Genomic DNA, 14986 nt, shown 5'->3' with positions numbered 1-14986 from the left:
GTAACATACACATGCACAGTAAGACATTCTTAACAAATAATACTACAGCTAGGAATTAACAACATGCTGTTAGCAGGGCAAATTAATCAGCTTTTTACAGCTTCCAGCTCCAGAGCTCGCTTATTTGGTGGAGCTTCAAACATAGTAATAGTAACTCTGCCTTTGAAGATGCACTTTTGCTCTTTGTGTGTCATTCAGCCATACTGAAGAAAAGTAAAGCAAAGTATTCTTCATACAGGCCTCAGAGAAACCAGCCTGAGGTCCACACTTACATGCAAGCAGGGACTTGACACTCGTATTTAATACTTACATTCTCTAACCCAAGGAGGACCAAGAGTGGTATTGTTGTCATTCCTCCTTGGATCCACTCTTCTAGAGAAACAGTGCCATCATGATCATAGTCAATTTCTTCCATCATTTCATGAAGAATCTACACAGTTTAATGAAAAATCTCATAAATTCTAATTTTTTATTATTATATTCTAATATAGCAACTTCTTCTTAGAATATGTGCAGATCTCCAACTCCCTCACCCACGCACAAAAAGTAAGGGAAATATTATTTGTATGGCAGCTGGACAGTTCAGAAAATGAAGTGTCATATTCCTATTTACATTTTATTATCATTGAAAGATCTCAAACTAAGTTGGGTTCCCTCTGTACTTGCAGTTGCTTTTAAGAAATTTTCAGAGATGAACCAGTTGTGTTATAAAAGTTAATTACTACATGCATTAAAAAAAACCCTTAAACTGTAGCAAGAATGTTTCACAGATTAGATTCAATCAGCAAAATACTTGTAAAAGTGCTAATTGACAGTGCCATAGTGGAACACAGACTATTCTTATTTCTATCTTATTAACATATAGATTCACATGTCGACATGAAATATCGCAAAATGCTATCTCTAGCAACATTAAAAAATTGTGATGAAATGCATACTTACTGGACTGAGTTCAGTAACATCCCATTCAAGGTATTCTGCAACATGCATCATTTGAGCAATGATATTTTCCAGCTCCTACAGATGAATGAAAAGTATGATATTTAATGCAATATTATAAAGAAACATTCTATTGCAAAGCAACTTATAATTCAACCATATTGAATTCAGTGACACTGTTTCATCAATGTTCCAAACGAATGTCCTTTACACAGGAAGCTGTCCACTCAGGTGAATCTGCTTCATGAGCAAAACATCAGGCATGGACTGCAAAGCACTCAGGGAGGTGAAATACACCCCCACAATTAAAGTAATTCAAAGTAGTAATAGATTCTTCTTTCCTAGTTGTCTTTTGAGCACTGTTTTTACTATTTGATGTCCACGCTGTGATATAATGCTGTAATGATCTTTAAATTCCAGCACTCTAACAAACTATTTTTTTGACAGCTATTGCGTGGTTCAAAACTTTATAATGGAAATAAGACATAAAGTGGATGCTATAAACTAATACGAGGTTTTCTTACCATAATGGTGTTGCAATTTCCCCATGATCATGTATCACTACTGCTCTTCTATACTCATATATATAATTTTGCTTAGTAAACATTTCCAGTGCTTACCTAGGACCACTCTGAATTCTCGTGTTGTCTTGGTTCCAGCCAGGAGCCAAGGTAAATTTTTGCCATAGCCAGGAGAGGTATAGCTGAGACTTGGAGGTTATTCTATACCACTTCAAGTCACTGCTAGGTGCAGGAGAAAGGGAGTCTCTTCTGGAAAGAAAGGGGTCCTTCTGGTTGAGTACATGTGGGCAGCAGAGAGATTGGGTAATGCCAGTTCCAAGTTGGAGAGAGCAGTCAGGGCAGCATGCCTGCAGTTAGGTAGGGGCAGGCTCTGTGGCGAGCATTTTGGATGTAATTTACTCTCTTTTGTACATCTTTGTTACTAATATTGTTGCTGTTATTACTGTTCTTTTCCTTATATAATTGCTGTTTCTAGTAAATTGTTCTTATCTCAAACTGTGATCTTTACCTTTTGTGTCTCCAAGTCTCCTCTCCATTCTGTTGCAGGAGTGGGAAAGGAGAGAGAGTGTGGTCTGGAGAGTCTCAGTGGAAGCCCTAAATTGGGGAGTACCGTTCCTAAACCATGACAGCCTTATTTGGTGCCTACTGTGAGGCATGAAGGGTTGAGATAACAACAGATCTGCCCAGAACAGGCTGGAAAACAATTTTACTTCAGCATTTGCTGTATTAGGTACAGAGCCACTGGTCACAATACTGCTTGGTTTGTCCATACGGGCATGGTACCTAACCCTGTATATATATATTCCTTTATGTGCTCCTCGGGATGTTATTCTTCAGAGCAGGGAGAGGGATCAGGATTGCTTTGTTGATGTACTGTGGAATATCAGTTTATGACATGACATCAAGGGCCATGAGGGCCATTTGGGATATGTATTCAGTGTTGCTGAATACCTACTCATACCTCAGGTACTACCTTTCGGAGTCCATTAAGAATCACACCCAGTCTGTGGGGGGACAGGGGAGGATGATTTTCCCTAGCTTTTCACACTCTTTTCCTCCTTCAAGCCTGTTACAACTGCATTTCAGAATTTTTAATTCCCTTTGGATGTTAAGGAAAAAATGTTCTTGTTGCTAAGTCTGCCGGTTTTCCTCGGGGCGATCCACACGATGTTTAGAGTTAAGAAAGAGATTTCCAGGGAGGTTGTTCAGAGGTCTGTCCTGAGGATGGATAGAGCCATGAGTGGCATGGAAAGCAAGAGAAAATGGGCCAGCTTTCAAAGGATTACTCTGTTCCAATGCTTTGGAAGTTCACCCCCGAACAACTCTGATAAAGTGACAGAATATTTGAAAGAAAAATGCCATGGCAGTTTCAGAGAGGTGCAAAGTTATGCAGTGGGCTGGGGCCTAGCTACTGTTTATCAGACACTGCTCGATACTAGACAGCACCCTCAGGGGGAGGAGGAGGAAAGCAGACCAACAGGCACTGGGGCCAGTCAAAACTGCAGCTGAACCAGAGGAACCTGTGCTGGTAGCAGCTGTCCCTTCACAGAAGAAGAAACCCATGACAAAAATCAGTTCACTTAGTGAGGGATGAAGAGGAAGCAGGGGCTTCAGAACAGGAGGAAGAGGCAGGGCCAGAGATAATCACTTCATCCCTATCCCAGGGTGAGCTGCCAGATATGTGAAAAGATTTCAGCCGCCAGTATGTGCCTTATCATGAACTGGCCTGCAGGCAAAAATTTCCCTGTCACTTATGGGAACCAGCTCCTCTTCTTTACCAATCCACTCTATGCTATCTTGCTTCCAGGAGATAAAAAAGAAGAGGCAAAAAAAACAAAGAAAAAAAAAATCACTGCCAACAAAATACTGCTTTCTGTTAGCTAACAGAAAAAAATAGCTACATTTTTTTTTTAATTATTGTTATACCTCTGATTTTTCTTCAAACATTTGGTTGGGCTACTCCTCAAAAGTTTGCCTTTAACATTGTTCCTCTGTTCTTCATAACAGCGTGGAAGTTCTGACATACCTCCACATAAATTCACTGTGTGACTCTCATACTTACTCTTTTTAATGAAATCTTTACAAACGGTGCTTTGAGATACACATGGTCCCAGCAGCATACTAGAATTTTTTGAATTATATTAATGTGTCCCCTACAGTAATATGATGAAAAATCAGAAGACTATAGAATAGGACTCCATGACAGCAGTGTCAACATTTGAAAATTTATACAATAGTAGAAGTAGCAGCTTATTGGAAAAGAAAACTCAAGATATACTTTTAAAATTGTTGACTTTTTATCGACTACAGTTTATACTGCTTCTAATAATTCAGGCTAAATATAAACTTGATTTGGATTAATGTATTTTTGCACAGGTGTTCCATGATGACATACTCTTACAATGCATCAAAATACACAAATAACATTACCGAACTATCCAGGTATCCATTCCCATCTGTATCATACAAGCGAAACATAACTGAAAAGAAAACACAGAGACAGGGAAACTTGGTTAGAAAACATAGTAAATACCTTTTTTTTTTTCATAAAAAACAACTCCAAACCAAAACACAAAACAACTAAACCTGAGTTTCAAAGAAAGGGCAAATATTAACATTTACTTTTAATGATCACTCTAACTGCAGACTCACCACATAAGTTATATTATGTGAGAGGCTCACTCAGCAACTACCAGTGCCTCCAACAAGACATATTAGCTGGACAGTGTAATTGCACCTTTTCCACATTGTCACTCCAGCAGCTAATTTGGTCTGTGAACTTAATTTTTGTTCCTTCTAGAGATGATCTGTAGTCATGGTGAGTACTCCCAAAAGGCCCTTCTTTGTCATCTCACCAAATATTGGATAACATACAATTGGTCAGGCAAATATTGATAAACCTGTTTAAATTTTAATAATACTATCCTATGCCCTTGGTAGCAGCTATCGCTATTGAATAGTAATATTACTTTAGAAAGTATTTTTTGACCAACTAAATGAAACAGATGATCAATTTTTTAAGTATCTAATCATTCCAATCCAACAATAAACATTCCTCACAAACTGCCAGCATGGCTTCTCCCAGAACCTAACTTGCTTCATCAATTTGAAAATGTGTTCCCAACATTTTCGGAAGTCACCCAGAAAAGAAGATGCACTTTGAGAATATCCAGAAAATATATACTTTCAAGATTGTATCAAGACTTGATTCCAGTGACAACAATGGGTAAGTCTACCAAGATATTTGAAAGCAGCTTCCTCAGCTGATCATATACTGCATCAGACTGCAGAGTAGAAAGAAGTCTAAAGCTTTGGTAGGAAATACTGTTAAAAGACTAAAGATGAAATGCAGAAGCCCACATATACCTTGCTATTTGTCCCTACTTTCTGGGACAGTTTGCCAGAGCTCTGAAATCTAAATACCTACCATCCCCTTCAAAAGAGCTAATTTTTTTAGCACTAGACCAATTTTTTAGGGATGAAGAAGTCAACCCATGTTGAGGGGTTTACAGGACACTGTAATGCTGTCACTGACAACAAAACCCAATCAATCTCCTTACAAACTGTCTTATCAGATGTTTTTGGAAACATAACATATAACAGTGAAGAATTCCAGCACACTGGATCCACAGCAAATGCTGTTACAGTCCAATAAATTCTGCAAGCAAAGTTTATAATAGTCTTCAGGAAACACTATAATGAGAAGTGAGAGAAAATTCTTAGCAATTAGAAAGTAAAATTCAGAAAGAATTTGATTATTTTGGGACTTACAGCAAAATATATTTAACTGTTATATGGATTGGCTTGCTTCCCTTATATCCTCCATCTGGGGAATAAATTGTTCATCTAACTGTGGAGAAAAATGGTAGGTACTACACTGCTCTACCACTTCAACAATTTTCACCACTACATTGCACTGCTCTTAAGAGCTGTAAGACGAGATTGATGATGTTTACTGTAGTACACTGTTTAAAGCCACAAAGGCCCACTATTCATTAGTTACAGGCTAAGAAAGCCTATAAAAATCTCCTTCTTTACCTGGAGTTACATAGCAGAGATACTTCAGTGTAAAACAACAGTTAATGTCAAAAGTCACCAGAGATTGGTGCTGCCCCCGCTAGTAGGCCTTCTACCAAAGCTCAGAGCTTGACAGCTAATATTATCTGACAAAGGTACCATTAAGCATTCAGTTTCCATAGGGATGAATCACTGAATCACTCAGTGATAAAGTTCAAATCATTTGATTCTCTTTCCTCCCCCTCCATGATTCTAATACAGTGGTTAAAAGAACCTTTTACAGTTATCATGAAGGCAAGGTTTAGCATTTCCATGATCTTTACCTACTTCAGAGAAGTAGTGCTTACAACTTTTTTTTCACTTAACATGAATCAGTAGTTCTAATCAGACATTTAGAACCAGACATTAGCATAATTATAACTGCTTCACTTTGTAGCAAACAAGTCTTTTCAATTACAAATGTATTGGGTAGTAAAAAGGCTCAATCTGTGTTCTTGGCTAGACTCTGAAAAACTATGCTACTGGTCTGGCACGCAATCTTTTCTATTCATACCCTGCTAAATATTCATGTTCTCACTGATTTACACACTCTAGGAGAAAAAAACAACAACAAAATCATAAAAACAACCCAACAGAAGCTCTGATGCAAACTGCAGAGCTCAAGTCACCTTTTCCCATCCCCTTACCTGATAGCACTCTATTTATATTACTAGACAGTAATATGACCTTAAAGGATATCTTCTATTCTTCTAATGTATCTCTGTGAGGACTGTGGGATTTTCTTTATATTCAGGCCAAACATAGATTAGAAATAATAGATATGTTGAGCATGTCAAATAGGTGAGGTTTGCACTGCTTAAGACCTCTAGAAATACATTGTTAATAGGTTGGAAAATCCATTTAACTGCTGGAATATTTGTAAATCTATGAAAATCTGTAGATCATACAGATCCAAAACCTAAGCATTATTTTCTCTTAGTGTATTTTATCCTCCATCTTATACCAGATTCTATTTGAAAGCACCACTTTCATTTTCTGCTTGTCCTGAAGTAAGTTTCCAAACATTCAGCTGTGATTTTTTCAATTTTTGTCAACAGAGAAATAATAAAAAAATCATGATTAGAGATTAGTATTAATATTAATGTCAACAACTCCACAATAAGTAATTTTTATTTTTTCACTTCATTGTTGAAAATTATAATTTACCTTACAGCCACAGGATCTACTGCTATAAAACTATTTCAGACAAAGGGCGAAATTATACCATTAATTTATAAGAAGAATTCAACTAAAATCAACAGGAAAGTCTGCATACTAATGGTACAGTATAAGCCAAAATTTAGATACTAAAAATGTGATAATACATAGTATATTTTAAGTCTGTATGACTGTACCAGGGTGAATTTATGCTGATACTTTTGGTCTGTGTTCGGCCCCAGCCACCTGTAGTAGTTTATATTCTCTCTGCCAAGTTCACTGATAAAACAGTGAATTCGTCCTTGGAGGGAGAACTTCTGTATAAACTGTCTTAATTGGTGTTCTGTGATTGGCCAATTGTCCTCCAATGTCACTGGAAGGAGAATTTGAGGAGGAGGAGGATGAAGTAGTGCCCCCAGACTCAATTAAGAAAGGCCCCCAAGGCATACTGCGCGTGCGTGCGGGGATTTCCAAAGATCTCGCGCATGCGCTCAAGGGATGCACTTACATAACCAGAGGGCCTCTGGCTGGGCCGTGCTGGCCACACCTGGGAGGCTGAGGTCACTCAATTAATTGTATAAAAGCAGACAGTGCTTTCTTGGAGGTGAGCTAGCTTCACACCAAGGACAACGTCGCCTTTTGGCGGGGACGCCTGCCAGTTTGTGAACTTACTGACTCTCCAAGGATGCAGCCTCTGCTGTGGGTAATTATAGGGATGTTACGTCGGTAAGATAACTTTATGGGCAACAGTTGGGTAACTGGGGAGGTCATGCAGGGGGCTTATTTCTCTCCTCCTTCGTCCCTTTTGGGTTTGTTCATTTTGTTGGCCACCTCTTAGTAAGAAATATTGGTTTTTGTTAAGCTTTTAATGGTGTCATGGTTTTCAGGATTCAGTATGTTCCAAACCCTCCCTAATACAATAAAAAAGTAGAAAATAAATCTACAAAACAATATGCCCATAGTTATACACAGTAAATACAAATGACCTTGAACATGCAAGTACTGTACACCTATCAGATCATGCTCTCTCCCTCCTAAATCATATAGAACACAGTCTTTTGCACATGTAGTTTCTGTTGCAGGAAGTTCATGGAAAATTCCCTAAACTATAATCATCACCTGCTCCTCTGTCTCTCCTCCTTTTCATTGTACCAATTCCTGACACCAGGGGAGGCAACTAATCTACATTTCATGCTATGGTTTGTGCACTGAGCTCTTCAGAGCTCTGATAAGGCTTGCATAACTTGCTACCGTGAAACAGTTATTACACTGTAAGCTAAAATCAATCCTAAGAACTTAGTTTTTCTGTGCTTGTGTTCTGGATGCACATTCATGCGTACATTCTCGTATTCTAATCATGGGATACCAAACTGGTATCACTAAATCTGGGGAATAGCTGCTTACAATCTTTGCTGAGGCAAAGGTATCAATGATCTTATAGTACAAAGTTGCCATTGTAAGCTAACTACAGGTAATGAAACATCAAGATACTTCAACAATATGTGGTCATGTAACCATGTAATGAATTTTTACTCTGACAGAAGCCTACTGTTTGCATGTCCTATCATACTGAATGTTTACTTACCATATTAGAGCCTGATCCCACAGATCTTCTATAGACAGACTAGCTATGTATATTGAAGTATATTTGATCTCAATGAGGACATTTTTCTCCAATTCACAGATCAAACTCAAAGTTATTTTTTAATAGGTAGAGGTGTTGTGCTTTATTGACTCAGACAAAAACTCATTCCCAACAGTGAGGCAGACTTGGATCATTCTTGGCTTTTCAGTATTCACTAACATTATAGAGCCCACAGCCTACACTAACTATTCTTTTTTTGAATTAGCTTGTTTAGTACAGATTATTCACTCCATCTATATATCCAGGTATCCTCAGTATATCTCATTTGTTTTTCTCAGATCTGATGCTAATCAAGGGATGACAGTACAGAAAAGATTATTTTAACTACAGAATGTACAATCCTTACTCCTCATCTTTATGAGTGCTAGATAGAGCAAATTTAGTTAAAATCTCATCAAATTAATACTATTAGAAAGATTAAAAAATAATTTCTGTAATAACAGTCATCTAGAACCATATTTTTATAATGCAGTTGTCTCAAAACTGATTCCTAAACTCAGAAACAGAACATTTGATGACTTGTGGAAATAAATATATAAAATTAACTTTAAAAAAGAACATACATTCTAGCTTGTCTTCTGGTCTTCCTCTTTCTAGCAGTGATAAATAGCAAACAATATCTTTCAGCTGGATCATGTCGGGTAAATGTAAGTTGGCAGGAGTAGGAGGTCTGGATGTAGAGGTACCTTTGTTAAGTCTCAGACCTGGAAATAACCAATAGCTGTTGTTAGTCTTCACATATGATACAAGCAGAAAATGAAAACAAAACTCTTGCATACATGCATCTTTGTTTTATGTGAATCTCAGATTACTTCTTCATCCAAAGTTCTAAACAATTTGTGTTCATAGTTTATCCAGTAAAGGTAGAATTTAAATGATAGCAAGGTTTTAAAGTGTTGTACAAATAAAGCAAACTATCAGAATACCAGCCCAATTATGGGAATGACATAACCTTTTTTTCATTTGCATTGATCTGATGTCATTTGGCTATAAACCCATCTGGTGAATAATTTTAATCTACTACATTTATAAATTGACACCGACTACACTAATTGAAGATGTTTTAGTGTCAAACTCTGCCAACACCCAAGTGTATTGTTATCCCAAAAACACAGCCAGATGCATGTCAGTGCAGTACATATTTAAAACATGGAAGCCTCAGTGACAAACTACTGAGGAAATAAACATAGAATTTAAATATGTGCTCAGACATTACGATTAACAACAGTTCCAGTGTACCACTTAGAATACAAGTTTCAAAACTGCCAAACTTCTTTTGTTTCAAGATAACCTGAAAGTATGACCAGTCCTGATGTTATTACTGGAATCTGCAGGATCAAAGTTGGAAAAACTGGGAAGGACAGCAGAACACGGAGAAAGCAGTAATAAAACCTTCTTTACAAGTTGTTACGTTTCTTTCTGATTTTAGTGATGTTAAAGATGAAACTTTGCAAAAGGATATACTGTTCTTAAAAATTTTCTGTAACTAATTCAGTACAGATTCATCATTGCACACATAACCTGAATACATAATTTCTCTCATCCATTTGTCTTGAACAAGTTAATTACTGTAGCAAATGGAAATAGAATTTTGGTGTGGTTTTTTTCACTGCCCTATTTTTACTTTGAAATACTTCATTGCATTCTGAAGACATCTTTAAAAGTCTACATGTTAAAAGGTAGTTCTATATGTTAAAACAATACATGTTTACACATGTTAAAACAATAAAATTTGGTAAATAAGAGCAAATTGGCATGCAGAAAATGTATCTTGGAATCAAGTCCATGTTCATGGTTTCAGGCAAATAATAAACTGAAAATAAATATTTAAATGAATAAAAATATTTAACAGGGCAGTGTTCTATTTAATGAGCTTGCATGTCAGTTAGCTGTCATTAAAATTAAGACATTATAAAATGTTATCCAATTTAGATGGTAGCTTTAATCACAAAATTTACACAAATAGTTCTCATTCCAGTCATGTGAATATTATTCACAGAATAAAAAGTATTTCAAAACTTGGGATAACTCTTTTCAAAAATATATAGTCCTGATATCCAAATGAAAAGTAATACAAATTTTAAGGTATCTTTTAACTTGTCATCAGCTGCAAGGTACAGGTTAAATTATTACTTCTTAAACAGAGGTGGGAGAGCCTGACTGCAATGTTCTGACTTACAGATGACTCGCAGTGCTTCTGCTTACCTGGCATCTGTTTCCATCTCTCTTCAGATGCCTTAACTGAAAATACAATTTATAAACAGACATGAGTGGACCAAAAGACATTAAGTGAAAAACAAACATGTACCAGAAAGACTGACAAACTCTACTACTTTTCTTGTCATCTTCTCTAGCTCTCATGTATCTTTTCATTTTCCAGAAGAATGTCAAATGTTTCTGTCAAATTTATTTTGCAGTACCAGTCAGGTTTTTTTCACTATTAGCAACATTTAAAAATTACTAGATATCCTAAAACAAAAGTTTGCATAATTGCCATTTGCACACCAAAATGTACTAATGCACAGTTTTTCCCTTTAAATGCTACAAATTATCAAGACACAACATTTAGTTTAAATCTCATGCAATTGAATTACAATATAAACAGTATATTTTCAAGCACAAATAACTCTTTCATGAGGTGAACTGAATTGCCCCTCTGAATATGTTTTTGATATAACAATTTATCAAACAGTCCTCCTGGTATTACGTTATATACAAATGGAAGATTCCTAAGCCGGTATTTTGTTATATTATTTCTAAAGTCCTTAGTAACTGAAAAAGATGAAAACTAACTACAAAGTGGGAATAGTTTGTGCAGGAGAAAAAAATTTTTGGAAGAAGCATTTGAGTAAGAAACTTAGCATACAGTTTAAACAACAACAATAACAACTACTTTAACAATGATGTTATAATAATTATCATTATTATAATTTTATCACACATAAGAATAAAATATATGAGAGAGAATTATAGCAAAAATGAAGAAATTCGAGTATGGTCTATACTGGGCAGAATTTATCTGTAAATCTGGCAATGACCTAAAACCAGTTATTATAATTTCTACATATGAAGTGTTAAAATCATAGAAATACAATACCAGAATGATAAAAGATGATTTTTTAAAATAAAAGCTGCTAAGGATGTAGGATTACTACCAACAGAATCACACCTAGACAATTAAAAGAAACAGCAGTAACTGGGCACAGAAACAATAGATCTCCATCAGGAGCCTCGGGTGTGAAGCTCTGAAGGCTTCTACTTGTTTATACAGTAGAGTAGGCAGCAAGATCATGTAACCATAGCAATCTGATTAGCATTAACATGACAAAGACCGTCCACTTGGTGTCTCAGCTGCATCATTATTATGAATTAAAAAGATTAAACCATTTAATTTCCATTTCTTTTCACAGCATTTCTTATCATGAGTGAGTTAGTTTCTCTAATTTCACAAATACCAGAACAACCTCCCCCACCAGCATATAGTTTAGAACTCCATATATTTAAAGCTATTAGAAGTAAAATAGCAGAGTGAGGGAACCTTTAGCTCTTATATTACTGTGATTTTAACACTTACCTCCAGAAAGGTGCTGTGGCTTGTTTTTTATTAATGGGCTGCAGTGAGATATTTTGTTACTAAATGATGTAAAAAGATGCTCAACAAAATCATCTGGTAACTCTGCCTCCAGAAAAGTCTTCATGAACAGCTTGAACCCCTCTAAATCAATTGTCTAGAGTGAGGGGGAAAAGAAAAAAAAAGTGAATGTTTTGTAAAAAAATTCATACTAATCCATCAAATAATATTCTGTTAACAAAAACTTTGGACCGTATTTGAAACACTGATTTCTGAAGATACAGACTGGTACAGCTATTCTTGAAAGCGATTATTGAATTAAGAATTACTTTGAAAACTGACAGCATTGCTACAATACCTCAGTATGAGATAGCCCAGAGTAAATTCAGAGCCCTTATATCAGACCTTGAAATCATGTTTCATGCTCTCTAGTTTGTTGATTAGAATATGGCTTAACAGCACATACAAAATTGCAACTAAAGGCACCTATGGAGCTCACAGGGATGTACTTAGCATATCTTATCTTTTCTATAATTAGACAAAAAGCAGGGGATTTTTGGATGTCTAATTCAGAGAATTGAAGTCCTTCCGTCTTTTCCAAGGTGGTAACATGTTCTGCTGGTGTTTGTCAAAGAGTTACTAATCACCCTATTTTAAATAGGGTAGGTCCCAGTAGTCAAATGAGAGTGCTGAGATATACAGCATTACTTACAGGGGGAAAAAAACCAAGTTGTTGGTTCAAAACTTTTGTTATTTACTTTAATTTGGCTTTGCTTTTGCCATCAAGGTAAGAACTGATTAATAAAACTCCATTGGCAACTGATCCTGTTAAGACAGCATTGTCTGTTTTAATTAATAAAATGAATTGTAAAATATCTCAAGTTGGAAGGGATACATAAGGATCATTGAGTCCAACTCCCTGCTCCTCACAGGACTACCTGAAACTAAACCATATGACTAAGAGCATTATCCAGATGCTCCTCAACCTCTGACAGGCTTGGTGCCATGACCACTTCCCTGGGAAGCCTATTCCACTGATCGACCACCGTCTCAGCAAAGAACTTTTTCCAGATGTCTGATCTGAACTTCCCCTGATGCAACTTCATTCCATTTCCTTGTGTCCTGTTCCTGGTACCAGGGAGAGATCAGCACCTCCCCCTCGAGGAAGGTTTAGACTGCAATGGGGTCACAGCAATGTGAAGCATTATGATCCCATCCTGCTAATACCGAACTACTAAAGTTATACTGAAAGATATTGACACAACTGCATACTTATCAATGGTGCTACTCATTACATACATGACTTTAAAACAGTTTATCATTAATCTGTAAAAAATAGCGTTATTGTCTTTGTTTCTAGATCAAACAGAACAGCAACCTCCCATCATTAAAAAATTAAGAGACAAATTATACCACAAAATTGACTTTGAGAGTTCTCCCCATGCTTCAGGAAGACTCCATTTCTCCATAGAAAACTCTAGTGCAACTCCTTTAGCTTAAGAATCATCTTGAAACCATGCCAGAAAAAAAGAAAATCAAAACTAAATTTTCCAAACACCTCAGTGAATTTGACATCTGAGTCACAGTATAAATAATTTTTTACAATTATTTTAAAATCATTTTAACACTCTGGAGCAGAGATTTCTCTTCCCCTGACTTCTTCGATTTATTTTTTTAATGTATTTATGAGATGTAAACATTTTATGCCAACATGAAACAAGGTTTTTCCATTAAGACCAAGACTTAACTGCCTCAGGTTAATGTTTTAAATGTGTATCAATACCCTCATGAAGGACCAGCAGCACAGATTGCAAAATTTGACTGCTCTTGTGCAAGTCATCATTATTAGGAATGAAAGCTTGGCAAAGGGGTATCTATGCTGAGCTTCTAATACAGAACTTCATTGGAGAAAGAAGTTCAGTGAAACCAATAAAACTCTCACCTCTTGAAGATTAAAATAGCAGAGATCTAAAAAAATAGTGTCGACAATGCTCAAGCTGGGTGTAAAATGGAAATAATCAACTTGGACATGGACTCACTATCTTTGCCTCATCATAGAATTCTGGTCACACTTTTACTTTGGCAAATCATATTCTGTTTCACTCATGCTACAAACTTCATATTTTTTCTCTCTAATAGTTACCGACATTTAATTCACTGTGTATAAATTATCAAACCACAACGGCAAAAGGAGTTGTATCAGCATCCAAGTAAACCGGTGATTAGTCTACACTATATAAATGTATTTTTTAACTGCAAGCATAACAAATACATTAATCACTAAATCAACCAACTTTAGCAATGTGAAATTACTTTGTTAGATTGTGCATTAATGAAATGTGTATTAGCTACTTCACTAAATCATATACACAAAAAAAGAATAGCTAAGTGAAAAAGGAAAGCAAAACCATGGATGGACATGTAAAATATCTTTTCATTACATCAATATTTTCTTTATTTACTTTGTCTGTGGATTTTATGTATATACTCCTAAAAATATTCTTTGAATATTTTTAATGCCCAAGTGACATTGGTCCTCCAAGCTGCCAGCCATAATTAAATCCCTAATGCTACATTTTTTCCACTTTTGAGTTCAGAATTATGCCTGGTAGATATTTGGATAAATAAATAAGGTTAAAATTCTGTGCTTTTTCTTACTGAAGTCTCTCTTTCTCAAAAACCTTCAAATTTTTCAATATTTTGTAATGATGGTCAAACTATAATTTATGCCAGTGTCCTCCAAGATGTTTGTTCCAAACTGCCTCATGTTTTCTGGCCAGAAAAGACAACAGATAGCAAAGAAACACATGACTTGGCTGCCACATCCTGTTATTATATTTGACATCCTGACTGCCATCAATCAGGGTGCTCAGCAAAGAACAAAGGAAAGTGGGTGGTTGTTCCACAGCCAGATTTCTTCACTTGAAAGTGCTTTATCCTCTGTTCTATTGTGTTCTGTGACCTGTAGTCCCCAAGGGAAGAAGCAACATTCATACAACCAGAGTTCAGACATTGCTCACCCAAAAGCTTTTAAACTATGCTGAAAGTTAGTTAGGAGCTGGTAAGTGGTTTGAATGCATTTCATAAATGTTTCGA

The 14986-nt window shown here is 36.1% G+C and overlaps 1 protein-coding gene across 5 annotated transcripts in view; it reads right to left on the bottom strand.

Moving 5' to 3' along the window:
- DGKB (diacylglycerol kinase beta) overlaps nt 1-14986 on the bottom strand; it is a 335778-nt gene that overhangs the window by 245251 nt on the left and 75541 nt on the right. For all 5 annotated transcript variants that reach the window (XM_018075883.2, XM_018075886.2, XM_018075884.2 and 2 more), the window contains 6 exons: nt 11894-12047; nt 10525-10560; nt 8883-9023; nt 3891-3940; nt 943-1017; nt 311-430 (listed from right to left, as the gene is read on the bottom strand). In XM_018075883.2, coding sequence (XP_017931372.1) covers nt 311-430; nt 943-1017; nt 3891-3940; nt 8883-9023; nt 10525-10560; nt 11894-12047 — 576 coding nt within the window. The remainder of the gene's footprint in view (nt 1-310; nt 431-942; nt 1018-3890; nt 3941-8882; nt 9024-10524; nt 10561-11893; nt 12048-14986) is intronic.

The sequence above is a fragment of the Manacus vitellinus genome, unplaced genomic scaffold (genome assembly GCF_001715985.3).
Source record: "Manacus vitellinus isolate BGI_N305 unplaced genomic scaffold, ASM171598v3 scaffold_3_pilon, whole genome shotgun sequence".
NCBI classification, from domain to species: Eukaryota; Metazoa; Chordata; class Aves; order Passeriformes; family Pipridae; genus Manacus; species Manacus vitellinus.
This window is presented reverse-complemented; position numbering and strand designations above follow the sequence as displayed.